We start from the raw sequence: 26,903 nt of genomic DNA, 5'->3' as shown, positions 1-26,903 counted from the left end.
ATTAATGTTTGCTTCTTAGGGTCATATTTCATCCAGAATATGAAAGTGAAAAGTTTCCCCCTCATTCAAACCTAGGGCTATCACTATCTCAATAAAATAAAATAAAAAATACTTTAAAAAAGACGGCATTTGAGACAATGCTGAAACAAAAGAACCTAAGCTTCCCTGATAACATGCAAAATCCTTGATGTGGGCTCTATAACATACTTTAATAATGGAACACATACTGCTTTACTCACCTCATATGTACAGTGGGGAGAACAAGTATTTGATACACTGCCGATTTTGCAGGTTTTCCTTCTTACAAAGCATGTAGAGGTCTGTAATTTTTATCATAGGTACACTTCAACTGTGAGAGATGGAATCTAAAACAAAAATCCAGAAAATCACATTGTATGATTTTTAAGTAATTAATTTTCATTTTATTGCATGACATAAGTATTTGATACATCAGAAAAGCATAACTTAATATTTGGTACAGAAACCTTTGTTTGCAATTACAGAGATCATACGTTTCCTGTAGGTCTTGACCAGGTTTGCACACACTGCAGCAGGGATTTTGGCCCACTCCTCCATACAGACCTTCTCCAGATCCTTCAGGTTTCGGGGCTGTCGCTGGGCAATACGGACTTTCAGCTCCCTCCAAAGATTTTCTATTGGGTTCAGGTCTGGAGACTGGCTAGGCCACTACAGGACCTTGAGATGCTTCTTACGGAGCTACTCCTTAGTTGCCCTGGCTGTGTGTTTCGGGTCGTTGTCATGCTGGAAGACCCAGCCACGACCCATCTTCAATGCTCTTACTCAATACGGTGCAGTCGTCCTGTCCCCTTTGCAGAAAAGCATCCCCAAAGAATGATGTTTCCATCTCCATGCTTCACGGTTGGGATGGTGTTCTTGGGGTTGTACTCATCCTTCTTCTTCCTCCAAACACGGTGAGTGGAGTTTAGACCAAAAAGCTCTATTTTTAGCTCATCAGACCACATTACCTTATCCCATTTCTCCTCTGGATCATCCAGATGGTCATTGGCAAACTTCAGACGGGCCTGGACATGCGCTGGCTTGAGCAGGGGGACCTTGCGTGCGCTGCAGGATTTTAATCCATGACAGCGTAGTGTGTTACTAATGGTTTTCTTTGAGACTGTGGTCCCAGCTCTCTTCAGGTCATTGGCCAGGTCCTGCCGTGTAGTTCTGGGCTGATCCCTCACCTTCCTCATGATCATTGATGCCCCACGAGGTGAGATCTTGCATGGAGCCCCAGACTGAGGGTGATTGACCGTCATCTTGAACTTCTCCCCACTGTATATACTTTATTCTATTCTACTGTATTTTAGTCAATGCCACTCCGACATTGCTCGTCCTAATATTTATATATTTCTTAATTCCAGTCTTTTACTTTTAGATTTGTGTTTATTGTTGTGAATTGTTAGATACTACTGCACTGTTGGAGCTAGGAACACAAGCATTGCGCTACACCCGCAATAACGTCTGCTAAATATGTGTATGTGACCAATAACATTTGATTTGATATTGATTTATAATACAACTTTTCTCAGCACAGCAATTCTTTTTCCACTAGATGGTGGTCTATAACTGTTCTATAAGGCCACAGACTTCAAATTATATAATGGGCCTGCACAAAGGTGAATTTTGCGAAATTAATACCCAATCAAAGTATGATAATAAAGTTAGAGGCATGGGACCAATTAGCATTCTTTTGATGGTTTAATATCCACCTGATTATCTGTGGACCAAAGCTTAATTGTTGATATATGATCGAATAGACTACTGTAATACAACACTTTTTATGAATCATTTTATTCAACAAAAATGGAAGCTGTGCAATTACATTTGAGCAACTGTAGAACATTCAGTGATGAGTTCCCCAGCCTTCTAACACACACTAGCAGTTTAAAAGCAGGGACAACCATGATTTCTTTCATTAAAAAACACATTGTACTGGTCAAGGGAAGTCATATGGGGTCAACTTAATCCCCACTAAATTGTAGCTCTCTTGGCTCCCCAAGCGTGAGTCTATACACAGTAGTCACTTAAAATCAGTGCAAGCATGAGGCCTACTCTGTCTATGTTAACTTAATGGTCCCACATTTCTGGTGCCATGGGTGTCCCATGGCACCAGAAATGTGGGACCATTAAGTTAACAGTTTTGCATACTGGGTTTTGGGACCATTGGGTTCACAGTTTTGCATATGTTAAATGCAAAGGTAAGATGTGAAGCACATATAATATATCATAGCCTGCTTTTATAAGCCTAAACTGCCATGTTCTGTTTCAATTGCAGGGTTACAGTATGTTAGAGTAATAGTGATATGACAATAACATAGAAATATATATGGCAAAATAATGGAAACACTTGAATAAATGAGGGATACAAAGTATATTGAAAGCAGGTGCTTCCACACAGGTGTGGTTCCGGGGTGAATTAAGCAATTCAAATTCTATGTATAAAAATGCTGGGCAGGCCATTGGATGACAATGCCCCCATCCACAGGGCACGAGTGGTCACTCAATGGTTCGATGAGCATGAAAACTATGTAAACCATATGCCATAGCCATCTCAGTCTCCAGAGGCGTATCCTACGAAGCAGATTTGAGGAGTTAGTGAGGTAACTTTGGTCAACTGTGAGTTCAACTCGGGATAACCGGTCATACGAAAGTGGATCACCTTTTAGCCAGGTACATTTCTATGGCAACGAATCCTTCAGAACTAACCTGCTCCGGTAAAGGCTAACTCACTGTTAACTCCACTTACCCTGAATGAAATGACTGAGCTGTGAGTTGAGGACCAATGAAATCAGATACCCTCCCTCTTGCAAAGATTGCGTTATTTCACTTTGATTTTAACTCGCCCATGGATTGACGTTTCAGCATTGTCTCAATGAAGAGTTTAGCATTCGACTAGCCATGTGTGACATGCATACGCAGTTACAAGCCTGCTAGAGTTAGAGGCAGGCGGACAAGCAATATCCATCATCATAGTACGGATGAAGCCTGAGCTGGAATGTGAAGCTAACTGAAGCTGGTTAGCTTTAGAAAACCCTGAGTAGATCTAGTTTGCTTCATAGAATACCCCTCAGAGTTCAACCCAATTGAACACTTATGGGAGATTCTGGAGCAGCGCCTGAGACAGCGTTTCCACCACCATCTACAAAGCACCAAATGATGGAATTTCTCGTGGAAGAATGGTGTCGCATCCCTCGAGTTCCAGACAGAGTACTAGCTGTTCTGGCTCGAGCTGGCCCAATGCCCTATTAAGAAACCTTATGTTGGGGTTTCCTTTATTTAGGCAGTTAACTGTATATTTCAATTTTATATTGTCAATACATGAATGTACATTTGTCTAAAATATCTCAATATGTCAATAAGTATTTTATTTATATATACAGTCATGTGAAAAAGTAAGTACACCCCCTGGAAAGGGGTCTATATACAGTTGAAGTCGGAAGTTTACATACACCTTAGCCAAATACATTTAAACTCAGTTTTTCACAATTCCTGACATTTAATCCTAGTAAAAATTCCCTGTCTTAGGTCAGTTAGGATCACCACTTTATTTTAAGAATGTGAAATGTCAGAATAATAGTAGAGAGAATGATTTATTTCAGCTTTTATTTCTTTCATCACATTCCCAGTGGGTCGGAAGTTTACATACACTCAATTAGTGTTTGGTAGCATTGCCTTTAAATTGTTTAACTTGGGTCAAACATTTGGGGTAGCCTTCCACAAGCTTCCCACAATAAGTTGGGTGAATTCTAGCCCATTCCTCCTGACAGAGCTGGTGTAACTGAGTCAGGTTTGTAGGCCTCCTTGTTCGCACACGCTTTTTCAGTTCTGCCCACAAATGTTCTATAGGATTGAGGTCAGGGCTTTGTGATGGCCACTCCAATATCTTGACTTTGTTGACCTTAAGCCATTTTGCCACAACTTTGGAAGTATGCTTGGGGTCATTGTCCATTTGGAAGACCCATTTGCGACCAAGCTTTAACTTCCTGACGATGTCTTGAGATGTTGTTCAATATATCCACATGATTTTCCTTCCTCATGATGCCATCTATTTTGTGAAGCGCACCAGTCCCTCCTGCAGCAAAGCACCCCCACAGCAGGATGCTGCCACCCCTGTGCTTCACGGTTGGGATGGTGTTCTTCGGCTTGCAAGCAACCCCCTTTTTCCTCCAAACATAACGATGGTCATTATGGCCAAACAGTTCTATTTTTTTTTCATCAGACCAGAGGACATTTCTCCAAAAAGTACGATCTTTGTCCCCATGTGCAGTTGCAAACCGTAGTCTGTGTTTTTTATGGCAGTTTTGGCCTTTCAGGTTATGTCGACTATAGGACTTGTTTTACTGTGGATATAGATACTTTTGTACCTGTTTCCTCCAGCATCTTCACAAGGTCATTTGCTGTTGTTCTGGGATTGATTTGCAGTTTTCGCACCAAAGTACGTTCTTCTCTAGGAGACAGAACGCGTCTCCTTCCTGAGCGGTATGACAGCTGCGTGGTCCCATGGTGTTTATACTTGCGTACTATTGTTTGTACAGATGAACGTGGTACCTTCAGGCGTTTGGAAATTGCTCCCAAGGATGAACCAGACTTGTGGAGGTCTACAATTATTTTTCGGAGGTCTTGACTGATTTGTTTAGATTTTCCCATGATGTCAAGCAAAGAGGCACTGAGTTTGAAGGTAGGCCTTGAAATACATCCACAGGTACACCTCCAATTGACTCAAATGATGTCAATTAGCCTATCAGAAGCTTCTAAAGCCATGACATCATTTTCTGGAATTTTCCAAGCTGTTTAAAGGCACAGTCAACTTAGTGTATGTAAACTTCAGACCCACTGGAATTGTGATACAGTGAATTATAAGTGAATTTAATCTGTCTGTAAACAATTGTTGGAAAAATTACTTGTGTCATGCACAAAGTAGATGTCCTAACCAACTTGCCAAAACTATAGTTTGTTAACAAGAAATATGTGAGTTTTAATGACTCCAACCTAAGTATTTGAGCTAAATTCCAACCACATTCATTGATAAAGGTAACCCAATCTATCAAATCACACACAAAAAAATTTAATCTTTGAAAATGTTTGCATTTTTGTTTATTTTAATTGCATATTTCCTTTTGTGGAAAAAGTTGGTACACCCCTACCTTTACCATCACATAAAATGGCAAAAATTTGAATCAGGTTCACCAAAACAAGTGCAAATGATTAGAAAATCATTAAAGAGTAACTTGGGAGGGTCCAGCCTTCCATAAAGACTAGAAACTTGGTCTGGTTTGGTCTTAACCATATGGGTGTGTGGTAACACATCATGCCAAGATCAAAAGGCCTCTCCGAGGCCCTCAGAAGAAACATTATTGATGCCCATGAGACTGTGAGGGGTTACAAATCCATTTCCAAGCAATTCGAGGTACATAATTCCACTGTCGGATGGATCATCTACAAATGTGACCAACCGGCTCGATTCGGTCTTATGTAGCAAAATTTGAAATAGTGTTTTTTTTTATTCAATGAAAGTAGAGACTCAGAGCATTAAAACGTTATATCATACAATACAGTTGAGGAACAATGAGAAAGTAATTCTGCTTTGAAAGTTGATAAACTTGTAACCTCACTTTTGAGAAAATCGCCTCTGAATGTTTTGGTACACCCATTGGAGAGGTCTTCTTTGTCTACACCCATTCAGCGTTGTTCACACCCTCTTAAGCTATAGCCCAGCCCGTAAATTCAGAGCGTTGTCATATTGTCCGTTAGTAAATTCAGAGCGTTTCGCTCTCGGAGCGTTCAGAGCGCACACTGGACGCTCTGGCCGAGGAGCAGGGTTGATCCGAGCATTCTTCCTAACAACAGCAGTCAAGCACCCAAGCTAATTGGCTAATGTTGGCTAGCTTGCTAGCTACTTCCAGAACAGCTCACTGACCATTTTACTCGCCCTAGCAGAGCTGGTTAAGCTGTTTTTATGTTATCCAGAGCGTTGGTGACTGCAACTGTGCTGCTGGCAACAATTTAATTATGCTTTTTTGCCAACGTTTACTGACACCGGCCATATTCAACGGGTGTTGAGCGTTCGTAAATTCGTCAGTTATTCTCAGTTACACTCAGATGAGAGTGCTCTGAAATCGGAGTAGATAGCCAGAGCGAATTTACCAGCTACGTCTATCAACAGTTGTCGCATTGACATCATGAACATTCTATTGAAATGTTTACTTGCATAGTGTCTTTTGTTAAGACATGTAGCTACTAGCTAGCTAGCTAAACAATGAACCATAATCCCAATTTATGACGTTACTACCCTGCATGAATCTGCAGGTAGCTAACCAACCAGGTTCAATGTTAACTAGCTAACATTAGGCTATAACTAGAAAAGCAAATGGCTCTGATATACGAATAATATTACTACACAGATCATACACGTAACATTACCTAGCGAGCCAACCATCTAGCTAGCTAACAGTACACTTTAACTTGAAATGAAAACGACTTTCTGACTAAATTAGAAACGTGCAATATCTGAAAACGTAGCTAGCTAGATTATCTTGGATGGACGCATCTCCCGCTCTGTCATGGTTGCCCTTAGTTTCAACATGTAATCCGGAGACAGGTCTTTTCTCCATCTCCTTAGCTATCATACTCTAATTCCACTGATTTCGAAACTCGATCTCTCTGCAAAAGTTTACGTTCAAATGGCTCTCCTGTGAAGTAGTGACATGTGACATACGGCTAGTTTCCTGAAATGAGTCACAAATTGAGAAAATTCCAGACCACTGGCAATCTACCAAATTCAGCCCAAGAGCTGACCGAAAGATGCTCATAGAAGTATCTAAGATCCCCAGGGTAACATCAAGGGATCTACAGGCCTCTTTTGCCACAATCAATGTCAAAGTGCATGAGTTAACTGTCAGAAAGAGAGTGCACAAACTTGGCCTACATGGGAGGTCAGAAAGAAAGAAGCCTCTGTTCTCAAAAAAGAAAATCAAGACACGACTGACATTTGCCAGACAACACCTGGGTAAAGACCAAAACTAACTGAACAATGTACTCTGGGCAGATGAGTCAAAGGTGGAGTTGTTTGGCCGCAATGCAAGACGCCATGTTTGGCGAAAACGAAACACTGCCTTTGAACAGAAGAACCTTATACCAACCGTAAAGCATGGAGGCGGTAGCATTGTGGTCTGGGGCTGCTTTGCTGCCTCAGGGCAAGGCCAACTTGCCATCATTGAGTCAACCATGAATTCCATAATGTACCAGAGAATTCTTGAGGAGAATGCGAGGCCATCTGTCAAAAAGCTGAAGCTGAACCGAACATGGATCTTGCAACAGGACAATGATCCAAAACACACAAGCAAAGCTACAACAGAATGGCTCAAAAATAAGAAATGTTATGGAATGGCCGAGTCAAACCCAGATCTCAATCCTGTCAAAATGCTGTGGGAGGACTTGAAGCAGGCTGTGCATGCAAGAAAGCCCTCGAACATGACACAGTTGAAGGAGTACTGTAAAGAAGATTGGGCAAAAATTCCTCCCAGTCGATGTAAGAGACTGATAGACAGTTACAAGAAACGACTACATGAAGTTATTTCAGCCAAAGGGGGCAACACCAGCTATTGAAGCTAGGGGTGTACTTATTTTTTCCGCACTATGGAATTGCATTTCTGTTGATTTTTGATGAATAAATGATTGCAAAGTATAATCTTTCAGTGTCATTGGTTAAATTAGGTTAACTTTATCTGTCAATAGTGTTGAAGTGAAGATTACATATCCATCTGTCCAAATATGTACAAAACAAACTTTCCAGGGGGTGTACATACTTTTTCACAAGACTGTATATATCAATATGTAAATCAGGAGTTGAAAAAGAAGGTTAACACAATAACAACTAATGTATAAGCCTTCATTAACATACTTCTGAGTGATTGGATGAAAAACATTACATGAATCCTGGGTACTGTAGTACTGCATATGAGCTGTACAAATCCCAAAAGGCAGCAATGGTTTCTCAGGAGATCAAACGCAGGCTCTGTAGCTGTCATTCTGAAGCCAGTTATTTTGATTGACATTTGATTGGCAAGGGTGACGGACGGATGGCGCAGTTACTTCTCCTCGGACGTGTACATGCGGTACATCACCGTGACGACAGCCGCAGCCAAACCGGGGAACAACCAGTTTGTCCACCAACTGTTGAGGAGAGAGGAACAACAAGAGCTCAGATACAATACACCAGTAAAACCGTCAGCTGAAAGGGTACAAAGATGATAAAACCCTAATGTCATAGAATAGCAATATTGGTTCCCCATTAAATCACTGGAATAAATATAAGATACTTTATTTGACCAGACGGTAATTTGTCATCTGCTTTTACCCAACCCCTCTGGTATACACACACAAACAAACATTAGGTTGGAGAGGCTGGAGCAGAGGGCAACCGCAGTGCAGTGCCCAATGAGCAGTTTAGGGGTTTAAGTTCCTTGCTCAAGGGAACATCGGCAGTAGGTTTTTCGTTAGTCTGCCCCTCGACAACCAATTGCGCGTGTCTTCAGTTCTTACTTTACAGAATAGCAAGACAATGGCACGCGATTCAAACTTTGGATTAAACAATAGGTTTGGGCAGACTGCAGGACTGTCTTGCATTTGAAAAATCCTCCCATAGAATTCTAAACATATATGAGGAAGCACATTTCCTTACATAAACACAAACAAGCATCTGAAGCATCCATTACTCATTCAGATGCAAACTTGCAAAATGAATTCTAACTTATTTAAAACCAAGAAACTGAAAAAAGCATCAGGGGTGCCTACGTACCTTGAGGTTTCCTTGATTGGTTCCTGTAAGAAAAGGAAACTCTGTGAGGCCACCACAAATATTTACATGTTTGTCTCCATATCTTTGAGTAGGCCTATATTTATGATGCAGTGTAAATGTGTCAGATGTGCTGTACATGTAAACTACATGGTTTACAAAATAAATCTTGATTAAGGCAGCATGCTGTCGAAACGTTGGTGACTTTCATTAATGTTGGAGCAAAAACATACTATGTGTGCTGGAATATGAGTAGCGTAAATTTTCACATTTGAGATACAGTTGCCTGATATCCACATTAATTAGTTTTACTTACTGAAGGTTTGTCAATCTTCGGCCGGTCATCCTACACGAGAGAGTGAAGGAGATAGAAGGAGGGGGTGGAGGTAGGTAGAGAGAGAGAGCGAGAGAGAGAGAGAGAGAGAGGTTGTTTATTATGCTATGAGAGTTGGCAGGTGTTCGACAAATGTAGGACCAGGCTTTCCTTCCCGTTTAGATTACACTAGATGTGGAGGAAGGCTGAGAACTAAATTATTTCTATCCTCTGCAGCAAAGCAGTCTACCAAAACAAACTAGACAGATTTTTTTGCAATTAAGTGTCACATCAGCCAATTGAAACCAGAATGATTCATTAAATCAACAAATATATCTAATGTAAATTAAGAGTTATCTTGCATACCATTGCCATGATGTAGCCTACACATCATGTTATGCTGTGAAATCTAACATTTCACACTCACAGATGTGTTGTCTGTTTTAGCAGAACTATGGGACCACTGAAACTTCCTACATAATATCATGGTCATCTGCATTCAATCAAGATGACGTACAGAGAATAAAAGGGTAGCCAATGTCATTCAATGAACACAACAGGGCGGACAACACAATCACAATACCCTACACTGTTGTGTTCAGCCTCGCACCCAATAGGTCACAGGAAGACCAGCCAGGTCACCCGTGATACAAGTCAGTATTCAACGTTCATCCATGTCTGAGGACGTCGGAATATGATGTGGAAACCGGCCACTAGGGGTAACAGTGAGCACTCTTACCTTCAAGTAGGTTTCGGTTTGCTAGACTGTTGTGGACGGGGAAGGCAGAGGGGCGTAAGCCCAAACCTTAACCCTTACCTTAACCATTCAGAGTTAATGCCTAAACTTAAGCATTTGGAGTTAATGCCTTAACTTAAGCCTAACCTTAAAAATTCGGAGTTAGTGCCTAACCTTAAAACATTTCGAAAGTTGACGTTTGAGAAACATAGATGTCTAATTCTGACGTGAGACTGTGAGTTGGTATTGTGCAAGAAGGGCCTGTGCGCTCGCTGTCTAATAGTAACTAAACGGTTGTCTGGGTGTTTTGTTTTTAATCTGTATTCTGACAATCCAGTCCCACGCTTCCAAAGAGACAGACGAATTGTGCCTGCTTGCCCTGCTAACTCTGAAAACTATACTTAATTTTGTGGTACAGAAGATGACCGGGTACTTACTTAGAAACAAAATAAAAACCTACAAATTACTTGTTCCTTTGGGGTTCATTAAAACAAACACTACCAGTGGAATAATAGTGGAACCAGTAGCGCAAATGATACAAAGAAATTGTATACAGGTTGTTAGTATACTGTAGAAATGTCAAATTAGAGAATTTAAACTGTAGTACCCTAAACATACCTCTCGTCCCCATGACCAAATAACACCACATCATGGGGTTTTTGGATACTGTAACAGGGTAAATCCATTTGAATTCAATCACTTTTTGACAGCACCCATTTTTTTTTTGAACGAAACCTTCCATACATATTGGCCATTGTAGAAGTGCTCAGAAAGTGACTTTTTGGACCTGAATGCCAAAACATTCAAGAAATATAAGTGCTCAAAGTTTCCCTATTTTGCATACCATAAGACATCAATGTCTTAAATCACTGGAAAAGATAAACAAACGGTTGAGATTGACATAATTTAAAAGCTTACAAACAGGATTGTCAAACTATTTAATAATTGTGATTTTTTAAAATAAAATTGGTAATTTATTAACCTTAAAACGTCAATTATCTAGAAACGCGTACACTTAGATTTTTTTTCATATGTTGTAGTTTACAGCCTATTTGACAATATCTGAAGTTTTTGTGTTGTGCCTGCCATCGGTTGAGACACAACATACTCTTGAATGCAAGGTGGGTGTCAATGGAGGTAACATTTTAATTTCGCCTTTCAAATGGTACCAAAAAGATGGTTGGAGGTCCACACATCAGAGAATGTTGACTTGAATGAGAATATCTGTTTTAAATTATACTGTCAATCCTCCATACGAAACCTATTGAAATCATAGAAATATAGATAATAGAATATACATTACCATTTAAGTTGGCATTCGACGGTGGATGGACCGTCAGCCATCTTTGTGGTAGTAATTACAAGTTTAAATTTGAATTCAATAAAAAATTGAAATGGTTTCACTACAGACCCGGGTTCGATCCCAGAATGTGTCACAGCAGGCCGTGACCGGGAGACCCATGAGGCTTTAATATTGCAGATAAATTGTAGCTTCCATCAATGTAATGGTCTGCATCACTTCCAATCCCCCAGAAGGACCAGCACGACTTTGTCTTTTTTGTTTCTGTTTAGTGTTTACTCAGTAATATACACACACACACACACACACACACACACACACACAGGAGAAAAGTATTTGATCCCCTGCTGATTTTGTACATTTGCCCACTGACAAAGACATGATCAGTCTATAATTTTAATGGTAGGTTTATTTGAACAGTGAGAGACAGAATAACAACAAAATCCAGAAAAACGCATGTCAAAAATGCAGAATTGATTTGCATTTTAATGAGGGAAATAAGTATTTGACCCCTCTGCAAAACATGACTTAGTACTTGGTGTCAAAACCCTTGATGGCAATCACAGAGGTCAGACGTTTCTGGTAGTTGGCCACCAGGTTTGCACACATCTCAGGAGGGATTTTGTCCCACTCCTCTTTGCAGATCTTCTCCAAGTCATTAAGGTTTCGAGGCTGACGTTTGGCAACTCGAACCTTCAGCTCCCTCCACAGATTTTCTATGGGATTAAGGTCTGGAGACTGGCTAGGCCACTCCAGGACCTTAATGTGCTTCTTCTTGAGCCACTCCTTTGTTGCCTTGGCCGTGTGTTTTGGGTCATTGTCATGCTGGAATACCCATCCACGACCCATTTTCAATGCCCTGGCTGAGAGAAGGAGGTTCTCACCCAAGATTTGACGGTACATGGCCCCGTCCATCGTCCCTTTGATGCGGTGAAGTTGTCCTGTCCCCTTAGCAGAAAAACACCCCCAAAGCATAATGTTTCCACCTCCATGTTTGACGGTGGGGATGGTGTTCTTGGGGTCATAGGCAGCATTCCTCCTCCTCCAAACACGGCGAGTTGAGTTGATGCCAAAGAGCTCGATTTTGGGCTCATCTGACCACAACACTTTCACCCAGTTCTCCTCTGAATAATTCAGATGTTCATTGGCAAACTTCAGACGGCCCTGTATATGTGCTTTCTTGAGCAGGGGGACCTTGCGGGCGCTGCAGGATTTCAGTCCTTCACGGCGTAGTGTGTTACCAGTTGTTTTCTTGGTGACTATGGTCCCAGATGCCTTGAGATCATTGACAAGATCCTCCCGTGTAGTTCTGGGCTGATTCCTCACCGTTCCCATGATCATTGCAACTCCACGAGGTGAGATCTTGCATGGAGCCCCAGGCCGAGGGAGATTGACAGTTCTTTTGTGTTTCTTCCATTTGCGAATAATCGCACCAACTGTTGTCACCTTCTCACCAAGCTGCTTGGTGATGGTCTTATAGCCCATTCCAGCCTTGTGTAGGTCTACAGTCTTGTCCCTGACATCCTTGGAGAGCTCTTTGGTCTTGGCCATGGTTGGAGAGTTTGGAATCTGATTGATTGATTGCTTCTGTGGACAGGTGTCTTTTATACAGGTAACAAGCTGAGATTAGGAGCACTCCCTTTAAGAGTGTGCTCCTAATCTCAGCTCGTTACCAGTATAAAAGACACCTGGGAGCCAGAAATCTTTCTGATTGAGAGGGGGTCAAATACTTATTTCCCTAATTAAAATGCAAAAAAATTTATAACATTTGTGACATGAGTTTTTCTGGATTGTTTTGTTGTTATTCTGTCTCTCACTGTTCAAATAAACCTACCATTAAAATTAGACTGATCATTTCTTTGTCAGTGGGCAAACGTACAAAATCAGCAGGGGATCAAATACTTTTTTCCCCTCACTGTGTGTGTATGTATGTATATATATAAATATAAAAAACATATATATACAGTGGGGAAAAAAATAATTTAGTCAGCCACCAATTGTGCAGGTTCTCCCACTTAAAAAGATGAGAGAGGCCTGTAATTTTCATCATAGGTACACGTCAACTATGACATGCAAATTAATTACTTAAAAATCATACAATGTGATTTTCTGGATTTTTGTTTTAGATTCCGTCTCTCACAGTTGAAGTGTACCTATGATAAAAATTACAGACCTCTACATGCTTTGTAAGTAGGAAAACCTGCAAAATCGGCTGTATATCAAATACTTGTTCTCCCCACTGTATGTTTCAACTGTGTTGTGATGTGTCACAAAAATTCTTCAGCCATTCTTGAACTTGTGACCAAAAACAAGCTACATATGGACAGTACCAAAACAAAATGATCTAATGATTCTGTTATAAAAAAAAAAATGTATCACAATTTTCTACATCATTCTTACTAATTTGCTAGAGAACCAGTTTAGTTTTAAGTATAACTTTTGTATGACTGACGCCTTTAGTGAGAGGTCTAATGCTTTAATATTTAACAATTTCTGCCCTCCATATTCATTATATAAACAGGCCCGTTTAATTGTCTGGCTTGCCGTTCCAAATGAAATTGAATAATTGTTTTCTCATATAATAAAAAAAAACTGTTCGCTAGGTATAGGCAAGACCATAAGCAAATAGGTAAACTGGGATATTACTAAAGAGTTAATCAGGGTGATTTTTCCACAAAGACAGGTATTTACCTTTCCATGGTAGCAAGATCTTATCTATTTTTGCTAACTTTCTATTAACATTTATTGGAGTGAGATCATTTCTTTATACCCTGTATATCCACATCACCATCAGACCATTTTATTGGTAAACTACACGGTAATGTAAAAGTTTTATTTTTTTGTGATCCAATACGTAGGGGAGGGTTTGGCCGGCCAGGATTTCCTTATCCCATCGTGCTCTAGCGACTGCTTGTGGCAGGCCGGGTGCCTGCAAGCTGACTTCGGTCGCCAGCTGGACGGTGTTTCCTCTGACACATTGGTGCAGCTGGCTTCCGGGTTAAGCGAGCAGTGTGTCAAGAAGCAGCCCGGCTCTCGACCTTCGCCTCTCCCGAGTCCGTAGGGGAGTTGCAGCGATGGGACAAGACTGTAACTACCAATTGGATATCATGAAATTGGGGAGAAAAAAGGGGTAAAAGTACAAATAATAATAATAATAAAAATACAAAAACATATATGGTGTACCAGCTTAATTGCAGTGGTCTGAAGGGATAGTTCCATTCTATGTGTTCTATTTCTATGATTAAAATGACACCCACCCTGTACTCAAAAGCATGTTGTGTCTCAACTGATGGGGGGTAAAATATAAAAACCTCAGATGATGTAAAGTAGGGTCTAAGCTACAACATAAGCAAATATGAAAAAATTCAGAGTTTAGGCATTTTTAGATCATTTTTATTAAAACCTTTTTTTTCTCCAAGATAATTTCAAATTGTTTGACAACCCTGTTTGTAAGCTTTTAAAATTATATCAAAGTCAACTGTTTATCTTTTCCAGCGATGAAGACATGGCTGTCTCATGGTGGGGTCAGCCAGGTCACCCATGATACAAGTCAGTATTCGACGTCCATCCATGTCTGAGGACGTCGACAGATGACATGGAAACCGGCCACTAGGGGCAACAGTGAGCGCTCTTACCTTCAAGTAGGTTTTGGTTATGAACAGGGATTCTGAAGTGAGACTGTGAGAGCTGGTTGGGTGGGGTATGCAAAACAGGTCAACTTTGAGCACTTTTCTCCTGAATGTTTTGGCCCTCAGGTTCAAAAAGTGAATATGTATAGAAGTTCTGTTTAAATCAAAGGGGATGCTGTCAAAATGTAATTGAATTCAAATGGATGTACCAATATCACTAGGAAGACCCGCCACCCCTCCTTACAGGAAGAATCTCCCGGCATTAGCCATTGTTAGAGATCCAGAAAGGAAGCTTAGTTGCTGATTGTTTCATAGATCATAGATACAGTTTATTAGGTACACCCATCCAGTACTGGGTCGGAACCCCTTTCCCTCCAGAACAGCCTGAATTGTTCGGGGCATTGATTCTACAAGTTGTGAGATACTGGATCCGGCGCGCCTGGCAATAACCACATACCACGCTCAAAGTCGCTTAGGTCACTCATTTTGCCCATTCTAAAGATCAATCTAACAGTAACTGAATGCCTCGATGCCTGTCTGCCTGCTTTATATAGCAAGCCACAGCCCATGTAAACTGTCCGGTGAGTGTATTATCGATGGTTTACATCAAATGTTGGGTGGAATATTGGCTGTATGGTTCATAAATGATATAATATTACATTTTTTTTTTTTATCTCATGACAGTTTGATGAAACCACAAATCTTTCAGGCAAACAATGTTTGCTTTTGCTCATGGGTGTGGGAAGGTGTACCCAGTGGTGTAGTGGAGGGTAAATGTACGTAAAACGTGAGCTACGCACCAGTTTTATTTTCCTCAAGCGTTTACCCACCTTTAGTGGAAAAATGCATTGAAAGTTTAGGGAGCATTACTTACTGGGAACGCCGATTAGCGCTTACCCACCTATTTATTTTTACTACTACATCACTGGGTATACCTCTTTCTGTCCAATGAGGTCATTTCTGGACAATATTTCTGATGATTTAGGGGACGGACCCCTTTTGGCTCAAGAGCACCCCCAGAGGCAAAAGGTTCGTAAAGCCTTTAAAAAGATAGGTTTAAGGTACTGAATAAGTGCTTACTGGATGTAGTTCTCCAATGACCATGTTGGCAGCCATCTCCCTGGCATCTGATGAGTGTCCGACATCTTCAAAGCTCTCTGTGGCGTCGCCGCCAGCCTGCTCTCTCAAGACCTCCTCTCCACCTGGGTGCTGTATTATACATGTCAGAGTTGTTGTTTTTATACAATTTAGGCTTATTAAATGCATTCTAGGAGTCCATTCCCATTGTTTTACCTGAAACCTTAATGCTAAGCTGTAGCTAAATAGACAAAATCACATCTTGGATCACTGGTTCTCTGTGTTCATAGACTAGGGCAGGGGTTCCCAAACTTTTTCACTCAAGCCCCCCTTCCAGCATTGGGAAAGATTCCATGCCCGTGCCACATCTACTTCTATGGGCACAAGCACTGTTCATGAGACAAACTGTTCACACCCTTCTTGTTGGCGGAGTAAAAAAAGTATGGGAACCACTGGACTAGGTATCCACAAGATTAGGTACATTTGTAATTTTAGTAAACTATCCAAGTTTAAATCATATTTAACAATCATCTTTCAGCAAAACCTATTCTGCTAGTTACACACGTTATTCAAGACACATAAGTATAGCTTTTTTTGCATAACATTATAGAAACTTGTGAAAAGGTATTGAACTCACACCTACATTTGGAGACTGTACACAACAGGTTGAACCCGATGGAACAGTAAGAATTATCATGCTTGACCTATTGAGTGTTATTGGCCTAAATAAGAAATCCCTAAAATGTCACTATAAACTCTTGTGTAAGGTAGCCTCATGAAACCCAACTGAACGCTACTATTTACCCTACTCAAATTGAACAATGTAGAATAGAATAGTACTTCATTGCTCTTCATCTCTCTTCACTGCTCTGCTCCCAATCCCCAGAAACACACAGAACATATTTTGGGGGAACACAGAGTCAGCAACAGCATAGCGCTGGAGAAGCCCTGGAGAAGTTAAGGGTTATGTTTCTTGCTCAAGGGCAACACAGTAGTGGATATGGGATATGGTCTGAAACCAGAAGCCTTCCAATTGCCAGTTCAGTTCCCACCCCAGCATAGGACTTTAACCAGCGACCTTCTGCCTACTGGTCTGCCTTCCTCACCTCTGAGCTACCTACCCTGTACTGTCTGATCCAAAGGGTAAATTAATCTGTAACCAGGACAAGTGTGACTTGCCAGCTGTTGGGGATATTCAGTGTCCTCGACTGAACCCAGTCTTTCAGAGGACGGATCAGATAGCTAGCTTTACTCGTCTAATTTTTATACTATTTTATCTGGCCTTATCTAATTGTCAATAGGCCACATTATAATAACAATAAGCTAGGTCTATCCAAAGTGCAAAGAAACCCAGGAGAGAAAACGACATTGGTGATGGTTATGATCACTCACTTTTAGGGCTGGGAATTGCCAGGGATCTCACAATACGATATTATCACGATAATTAGGTGCCAATATGATATGTATTGCGATTATGGATAGGCATGAGTAATCGAACTGACGTCAAAACTCGATCATTGACCAGAGATCATATATTTTTTAAATATTATAAAACTATTTGGTTGAAATTGTATCTTGAAGACAACGTTAATTTGCTTTGACTCTATCGTTCCATTTATACATGTGCATTTGCGGGACACAACTAAAAAGAAGCCAAGCATCACACAGTTCTGCTCCATAAATCCCCTTTCCCCTCTGTGGCTCACTCAATTGCGTTCCGACCGCTCCCTCTACACACGCGTGTTGAGTGTGCCTACAGAAATAAATGCCTATAAAAACATTGACATTTACATTTTAGTCATTTAGCAGACGCTCTTATCCAGAGCGACTTACAGTTAGTGAATGCATACATGTTATTTTTTTTGTTGTTGATATTTTTATTTAATTTTTATACTGGCCCCCCGTGGGAAACGAACCCACATCCCTGCTGGCCAAACCCTCCCCTACCTTGGACGACGCTGGACCAATTGTGCGCCGCCCATGGGTCTCCCGGTCACGGCCGTCTGCGACAGAGCCTGGACTCGAACCAGGATCTCTAGTGGCACAGCTAGCACTGCGATGCAGTGCCTTAGACCACTGCGCCACTCGGGAGTCATATCTAACAGATGGGATACACAAGCTACATCCCTTGCCAAATGACTACAATTTTGTCACAAATTCAAAATGGACTGGTTGACTGAAGTACGGAAATATGTGTTCCAACAATGAGCTGAAGTTTTGGAATAATTGCGTCATTTTCCGCAAATGCTACTTTGTGGTTGTCTCTAGTTACCACAGCCACAAAGTCAAAATTGGCTATGTGTGACCGACCGGCACAAATTGGTCTTATGTAGCAAAATTTGACATTTGTGTTTTTTACATTGGATAAAAGTAGAGACTCGGAGCTACAAAATGGTATATCATACACTACAATTGAGGAACAATGGGAAAGTCATTTTGCTTTGAATGTTGATAAACTTGTAAACTCACTTTTGAGAAAATTACCTTTGAATCTTTTGGTACTACTACTGGAGAGCCCTTCTTTGTCTACACCCATTCAGCATTGTTCACACCCTCTTAAGCTTTAGCCCCACCTATCTCTTTAAGGGTTAATCCGAGCGTTCTGTACTAACAACAGAAGTCAAGCACCCAAGCTAACTTGCTAGCTACTTCCAGACACAAATGACAGAACAGCTCACTGAACATTACTCGCCCTAGCAGAGCTGGTTAGGCTGTTATGTTATCCACAGCATTGGTGACTGCAACTGTGCTGCTGGCAACAACTTAATTATGTTTTTTAAACTACGTTTACTGACACCGGCCGTATTCAACGGGTGTTGAGCGTTCGTAAATTCATCAGTTATTCTTCGCTCTGGCACACTCAGACGAGAGTGCTCTGAAATCGGAGTAGATGGCCAGACTGAATTTACGAACGCACCCGAAATGGTTACTTGCATAGTGAAGTCTTTTGTTAAGACATGTAGCTAGCTAGCTAAGTAAACAATGAACCATAATCACAACTCATGACATTACTACCCTGCATGAATCTGCAGGTAGCTAACCAACCAGGTTCAATGTTAGCTAGCTAACATTAGGCTCAAGCAAATGGCTCTTTCTGTCAAAACTTGAAACGTGTAATATCTGAAAATGTAGCTAGCTAGACTATCTTACCCGTATACATAATTCATGGATAGATGAGTCTCCTGTCGGATGCCATGGTTGCCCTTAGCTTGAAGATGTAATCCGGAGGTGTTTTCTCCATCTCCTTAGCTATCATACTCAAATTCCACTGATTTCAAAACTCAGTCCTCCAGAAATAGGACATACTGACCAGCTCAAATAGACAGAAGCGTGCTATATGGCAGACCAATCCAAACTCATCTCTCGGCATGTCCAGCCCACTCATTATCTCAGCCAATCATGGCTAGTGGGAAGGTTGCTGTCTTTTTCTTTCGCTAAACCAACTAGGCTCGTAATTTAAATGTTTTATTCGTATTTAAAGATGGCATACAAGTTTGTTATTAAGGCACATGAAAGTTCACATGTTCGAGAAGGCATTTCTGCCAAAAAACACATTTAGACTTTTTTTTAAAGTTTACGTTCAAATGGCTCTCCTGTGAAGTAGTGACCCGCGACATACGCCTAGTTTCCTGAAACGGGTCACATATCGTAAAAAATTAATGAACACAAACATTTGCTTTTTGGCCTTAATTTAAGGTTAGGCATGTGGTTAGAAGTGTGGTTATGGTTAGGTTTAAAATCTGATTTTAAGAAAATACATTTTAGAAATAGGCAGGGTTTATGACTTTGTGGCTGTGGTAACTAGTGATGACCCCTACTTTGCAAATTAGTGTCATTTAGAATTGATTAGCCTAGGCTATAACCCCCTAAACATAGACAGGTTCTGCACTGAAAATACGCAAAAATATTAGTTTGATAACGACAAAGAGCGTATTTTCATCAGAATTATTAAGCATAGGCCTACTCACCAAACAGATGTCGTGGCCATAATTCATCCCCATGCAGTGTTCAAAGTGGAATTGTTAATCCATTTTTTTAATTGCAAAGAACAGGCAGAATAAACTAAATTGAACGTCTGTATATCGAAAATAATAGATTTTGGTTTGTAACCCTGAAAAATGTGTCATTCAAAATCGCCAAATTGAGCCACTTTCAAATTAGCACTCTGAGAATAACTTCCAGATGCAAGATATGCGTCACTTTGCACTATTCTGTTATATTTTATTCTGTTATATTACATCATGTTGTTTACTATAAAATAGGTGTGTTTTGACTGTGATAAGGATGGGAAATAACAGTTGTCTGCTAAATCAACAAAACAAGGCTATGCCATTGCACAGCCATAGGCTTCTACAAGCAAGTGCCACACTGCTGAGGTTACTACCTTTTTAAAGATTGTCTTCCACAATATAATATATATTGTTTCAATAAATGAATCTTAAATTACTGAATATATGAGGCAACTCAGCATTTAGGATTCTATATCTGTAATGGTTATGATAAATAAGCCATTGTTGCTCACGGTTGGCATATTGATAAACGCACACATATTTTTTTCCAGTGCAGGCCAAGTACTCTAAAAAAAATAATGTGAGTATTCGAACAGTCAAAAAAGTTCAAATGCCCATCCCTAATTGCAATTCTCACAATTCTATATTTATTGTGATTCGATACTGTGATTTTACTGCGATTCGATGTTCCAAACATCTTGCTCACTATATGTCTGCTGCAGAGAGCCAAGAGAGAGCCATGAGAAAACAAGTTTTGATCAGTCATGGAAATACAAGTGCTGAAAAAAAAAAGTTTGGATGCAGGTACAAAAATAATATCCCAATATCTATCGGTATTGTTTTTTTCCCCCCATCACTACTCACTATACCCAGTTCGAGTGAGAGAAGAAGCAGAAAAGTCCATTTTTAAGCTACTTTATTAAAAACGGAGCTGTGTGCGAGTGACACGGGAACAGGGAAGAGGGAGAGATGAGAGACAGCAACCAACCAAGCCGACTCGCGCTATAATAGACTAATAGCTGCCATAGCTAGGTTATTTATCATCCAATATGATTACGTAGTACCCGTCTTGACTGCATCAAACCAGGAGAAGCTAGTTAAGCTAGCTAGCTAGGCTAATTGAGGCTGCATGCGCTTTCTTGTCCAACACAGTTACAAACAACAACAACTCCATTCAGAATATAAAGTAGCAGCCTACCTGTTGGCTCTTGGTCGTTGTAGCCTATCCTTCTCCTTTAACTTTTAATTCCATCATTTTAATTCCATCTTCCTCCATTGATGAGATATTCCCTAACTTTTGCCACACACGGAGGCTCTATGACCGTAGATCCTCTACAACAACAAGCGACACGCGCCACTCATGAAAAGCAAAGAATAGCAGCATAAATTATACAATGTCTCTCCCTCCCTCTACTGCAGCAGTCACATTCAGATCTGTACGGGTCAGTTAAAATTACACATACCCGAGACCCGTGACAATCATATCAGATCCGACCCAGACGGGTCCCGGATCTGGTCTCGGGTATTCAGGTACAGGTGCATCCGTGAAGAGCTCTATACTGCAGCCACTGCAGCTACTACAATAAATGGTAAGTCTCTAGCATAAACACACAGGGAGCTATTCAATGTTCAAAATGACATCACCGTGTGAAGCACAGGTGTGTCAAAAAACTATAGTTAAACCCTAACACTCTACATGCTGTCCTCTGATCTACTACTGTAATACTGTGGACTAGGTCAGGGTTAAACCCTAACACTACATGCTGTCCTCTGATCTACTACTGTAATACTGTGGACTAGGTCAGGGTTAAGTAACCTTCTGCCTTATGTAACCATAAGAAACATAACATAGGCTATCATACTAATTTGAATGTAACAGATTTACGTTTACTGTGTTACGTCTAGTCTTTGAGGCCAGGTTTATAGTTCGGGTAACAAATCAAGCGTGTAAGATAAAAAAAAATTTTTTTAAGTCCAACGTTCGTGCGCTGATCTCCCTATCCTCCATAATAAAAAAGTATTTATTGACTTCGCACACAATGGTATGAAATGTTGCCATGGATGATTACTGAGAAAAATTGACCTGTTGATGGCTATTATGGATCAGCCTAAATCAAGTAAAATTTGATGGGCTATAAAATGAACCATTCGTGTAGCCCAATTTTCTCACCTCCTCCAGAAATGTGGTGACATCGTAGACTTTATGCTTGATTATAATCCATGTACTCTTGAATGAATTCCGTTCCTCGATTTCCGACAGTCGGTAGTATTTTACAGCGTGTCCGTTCTCGCCTTTATCCTCCATTTATCTTTTCAATAAATATATCTGATATGAATGTGAATCCAGAACAGAAGTATGTTACAATCTATCAAATAATTCGAAGCAGTGACTGCAGGCACACACGTATCAACAGAGTTCAGAGTTTCGATTGTAGGTCCTGGTAGTATCAGGAACCTCCCCAGATTTACACATGATTGCGGTGATTGGTTCTTTTTATATTTCCTTTTCATTCGGAGGCTCTCTTATTGGTGTAATCCATGTCAGTCTGTCCCTGAAGAGAAAAACCCGTTCAGGATAATGACTAGGCTAAAGTTCATAAAAATTCATCTGGAGGATTTATTTCGCATGCAATTAAACTGATGGGCACGCCTTTCTACCTGTGCATTATGTAGGCCTATTGCATTATACCAAACATATTCAACAAAATAACGAAATGTGGGACGTGCAGGTCTAACTATTTGTTGTTTGGGCTACTCTATATTCAAATGTAAAACAATAAATATATAAAAACAAAACAAAAATACAGTATAGTGTAGGTTTTATGGGCTACAGTAAATGCTATTGATTGACTATACATAGGTTAGATAACCTTGTTAATTCTGTGATTAAACACCCACACCAGTAAATCCATTTTTTCGAGCTGAAAGACGATGGCCAGAGTTTACCCATGATGCTGCACAACGATTTAAGTCAGTAAGTCATCTTTAGTCAAAGTATGATACACTATATGTGCAAAAGTATGTGGACACCCCTTCAAATTTAGTGGATTCGGCTATTTCAGCCACACCCGTTGCTGATAGTGTACTGAAGAGCTCAGTGACTTTCAACATGGCACCTTTCCAACAAGTCAGTTCTGCTAGAGCTGCCCGGTCAACTGTAAGTGCTGTTATTGTGAAGTGGAAACGCCGAGGAGCAACAATGGCTCAGTGTTATGCCACACAAGTTAACAGAGCGGGACCGCCAAGTGCTAAAGTGCGTAGTCCGTAAAAATCGTCTGTCCTCGGTTGCAACACTCACTACCTAGTTACAAACTGCCTCTGGAAGCAACGTCAGCACAAGAACTGTTCGTTGGGATCTTCATGAAATGGGTTTTCATGGTCGAGCAGCCGCACACAAGCCCACGACCAACATGCACAATGCCAAGCGTCGGCTGGAGTGGTGTAAAGCTTGCCGCCCTTGGACTCTGGAGCAGTGGAAACGTGTTCTCGGGAGTGATGAGTCACGCTTCACCATCTGGCAGTCCGACTGATTAATCTGGGTTTGGCGGATGCCAGGAGAATGCTACCTGCCCCAATGCATAGTGCCAACTGTAAAGTTTTGTGGAGGAGGAATTATGGTCTGGGGCTGTTTTTCAAGGTACGGGCTAGGCCCCTTAGTTCCAGTGAAGGGAAATCTTAGCGCTACAGCATATCAAAAGGTCAAAAGTTTTGAGAATGACACAAATACTAATTTTCACAAAGTCTGCTGTCTCAGTTTTGATGATGGCAATTTGCATATACTCCAGAATGTCATGAAGAGTGATCAGATGAATTGCAATTAATTGCAAAGTCTCTCTTTGCCATGAAAATGAACTTAATCCCAAAAAACATTTCCACTGCATTTCAGCCCTGCCACAAAAGGACCAGCTGCCATCATGTCAGTGATTCTCTCGTTAACACAGGTGAGAGTGTTGACGAGGACAAGGCTGGAGATCACTCTGTCATGCTGATTGAGTTAGAATAATAGACTGGAAGCTTTAATAGGAGGGTGGTGCTTGAAATCATTCTTCTTCCTCTGTTAACCATGGTTACCTGCAAGGAAACACGTGCCATCATCATTGCTTTGCACAAAAAGGGCTTCACAGGCAAGGATATTGCTGCTAGTAAGATTGCACCTAAATCAACCATTTTTCGGATCATCAAGAACTTCAAGGAGAGAGGTTCAATCGTGGTGAAGAAGGCGTCAGGGCGCCCAAGAAAGTCCAGCAAGCGCCAAGACGGTCTCCTAAAGTTGATTCAGCTGCGGGATCGGGGCACCACCAGTGCAGAGGAATGCTCAGGAATGGCAGCAGGCAGATGTGAGTGCATCTGCACGCACAGTGAGGCGAAGATCTTTGGAGGATGGCCTGGTGTCAAGAAGGGCAGCAAAGAAGCCACTTTTCTCCAGGAAAAACATCAAGGACAGACTGATATTTTGCAAAAGGTACAGGGATTGGACTGCTGAGGACTGGGGTAAAGTCATTTTATCTGATGAATCCCCTTTCCGATTGTTTGGGGCATCTGGAAATCACATTGAAGACAAGGTGAGCGCTACCATCAGTCCTGTGTCATGCCAACAGTAAAGCATCCTGAGACCATTCATGTGTGGAGTTGCTTCTCAGCCAAAGGAGTGGGCTCACTCACAATTTTGCCTAAGAACACAGCCATGAATAAAGAATGTGACCAACACATCCTCCGAGAGCAACTTCTCCCAACCATCCAAGAACAGTTTGGTGAAGAACAATGCCTTTTCCAGCATGATGGAGCACCTTGCCATTAGGCAAAAGTGAGAACTAAGTGGCTCGGGGAACAAAACATCTACATTTTGGGTCCATGTCCAGGAAACTCCCCAGACCTTAATTTCATTGAGAACTTGTGGTCGAGGCGGGTGGACAAACAAAAACCCACAAATTCCAAGCATTGATTATGGAAGAATGGGCTGCCATCAGTCAGGATGTGGCCCAGAAGTTAATTGACAACATGCCAGGGCAGATTGCAGAGGTCTTGAAAAAGAAGGGTCAACACTGCAAATATTGACTCTTTGCATAAACTTAATGTAATTGTCAATAAAAGCCTTTGACACTTATGGAATGCTTGTAATTATACTTCAGTATACCATAGTAACATCTGACAAAAATATCTCATAACACTGAAGCAGCGAACTTTGTGAAGACCAATACTTGTGTCATTCTCAAAACTTTTGACCACAACTGTACAATGACATTCTAGACGATTCTGTGCTTCCAACTTTGTGGCAACAGTTTGGGGAAGGCCCTTTCCTGTTTCAGCATGACAATACCCCCGTGCACAAAGCGAGGTCCATACAGAAATGGGTTGTCGAGATCGGTGTGGAAGAACTTGACTGGCCTGCACAGAGCCCTGATCTCAACCCCATTTAACACCTTTTGGATGAATTGGAACACCGACTGTGAGCCAGGCCTAATCGCCCAACATCAGTGCCCAACCTCACTCACGCTCTTGTCGCTGAATGGAAGCAAGTCCCCGCAGCAATGTTCCAACATCTATTGGAAAGCCTTCCCATAAGTGTGGCTATTATAGCAGCAAAGGAGGGACCAACTCCATATTAATGCCCATGATTTTGGAATGATATGTTCGATGAGCTGGTGTCCACATACATTTGGTCATGTAGTGTATATTTGGGCTTGAACTGACAAATCCGAACTGCCCACTTCGTGCAAATCCGTGTGAATGCGATGTATTTTCCTATGATATGACATTCAACTTTTTTTCAGCTTATGTTTCGTTTCAGGGCTGCGTTTTATTTGAATGTTATCACCCACCAGCATGGCATTGTTTATTAATCAGAGACAGCTGCAAATGTATTCCTCTTCAGGACTGAGATGAGCCAAACAGCCTTGTGTCCACTTGGCTGCCTGAGCCATGGAGCAAATTGAAATAGGGGTGGAAACTTAAATATTTGCACCTCCACATTTTTGTAACCCGAATATTATCAGAATTCATTAGATAATTTGTACATTTTCAGTTATTTCTTTAGCTAGTCTGTATTACAATATATATATATATATATATATATATATATATATATACAGTGGGGAGAACAAGTATTTGATACACTGCCGATTTTGCAGGTTTTCCTACTTACAAAGCATGTAGAGGTCTGTAATTTTTATCATAGGTACACTTCAACTGTGAGAGACGGAATCTAAAACAAAAATCCTGAAAATCACATTGTATGATTTTTAAGTAATTAATTTGCATTTTATTGCATGACATAAGTATTTGATCACCTACCAACCAGTAAGATTTCCGGCTCTCACAGACCTGTTAGTTTTTCTTTAAGAAGCCCTCCTGTTCTCCACTCATTACCTGTATTAACTGCATCTGTTTGAACTCATTACCTGTATAAAAGACACCTGTCCACACACTCAATCAAACAGAATCCAACCTCTCCACAATGGCCAAGACCAGAGAGCTGTGTAAGGACATCAGGGATAAAATTGTAGACCTGCGCAAGGCTGGGATGGGCTACAGGACAATAGGCAAGCAGCTTGGTGAGAAGGCAACAACTGTTGGCGCAATTATTAGAAAATGGAAGAAGTTCAAGATGACGGTCAATCACCCTCGGTCTGGGGCTCCATGCAAGATTTCACCTCGTGGGGCATCAATGATCATGAGGAAGGTGAGGGATCAGCCCAGAACTACACGGCAGGACCTGGTCAATGACCTGAAGAGAGCTGGGACCACAGTCTCAAAGAAAACCATTAGTAACACACTACGCCGTTATGGATGAAAATCCTGCAGCGCACGCAAGGTCCCCCTGCTCAAGCCAGCGCATGTCCAGGCCCGTCTGAAGTTTGCCAATGACCATCTGGATGATCCAGAGGAGGAATGGGAGAAGGTCATGTGGTCGGATGAGACAAAAATATAGCTTTTTGGTCTAAACTCCACTCGCCGTGTTTGGAGGAAGAAGAAGGATGAGTACAACCCCAAGAACACCATCCCAACCGTGAAGCATGGAGT

At 41.1% G+C, this 26,903-nt stretch overlaps 1 protein-coding gene across 2 annotated transcripts; it reads right to left on the bottom strand.

Annotated features, from left to right (window-relative positions):
- Positions 1-7,721: 7,721 nt before the first annotated feature.
- Positions 7,722-22,328, bottom strand: LOC121549979 (cytochrome b5). Of its 2 annotated transcripts, XM_041862018.1 has the most exons (5): positions 22,054-22,325; positions 15,877-16,005; positions 9,135-9,164; positions 8,822-8,844; positions 7,722-8,196 (listed from the first exon to the last, which is right to left on the bottom strand). In XM_041862018.1, the coding sequence occupies exons 1-5, from the start codon at positions 22,186-22,188 to the stop codon at positions 8,112-8,114; spliced, it is 402 nt and encodes a 133-aa protein (XP_041717952.1). In that variant the 5' UTR covers positions 22,189-22,325; the 3' UTR covers positions 7,722-8,111. The 2 variants fall into 2 exon arrangements, with proteins under 2 accessions (XP_041717952.1, XP_041717953.1); XM_041862019.1 differs by lacking the exon at positions 9,135-9,164 and having other exon boundaries at positions 22,054-22,328.
- Between the last annotated feature and the right edge of the window lie 4,575 nt (positions 22,329-26,903).

This window comes from Coregonus clupeaformis, chromosome 34 (assembly GCF_020615455.1).
Source record: "Coregonus clupeaformis isolate EN_2021a chromosome 34, ASM2061545v1, whole genome shotgun sequence".
Lineage (NCBI taxonomy): Eukaryota > Metazoa > Chordata > Actinopteri > Salmoniformes > Salmonidae > Coregonus > Coregonus clupeaformis.
The sequence above is the reverse complement of the archived record's forward strand: the minus strand, read 5'-3'. Positions and strand labels throughout refer to the sequence as shown.

Excerpts from the sequence above, each read along its gene's own strand:
- LOC121549979 (XM_041862018.1), bottom strand. The coding sequence starts at position 22,188 with ATGGAGGATAAAGGCGAGAACGGACACGCTGTAAAATACTACCGACTG. Across the intron at positions 16,006-22,053 it reads TCACCACATTTCTGGAGGAG|CACCCAGGTGGAGAGGAGGT; the intron begins GTGAGAAAATTG and ends TGTATAATACAG. Across the intron at positions 9,165-15,876 it reads TCATTGGAGAACTACATCCA|GATGACCGGCCGAAGATTGA; the intron begins GTAAGCACTTAT and ends TCTCTCGTGTAG.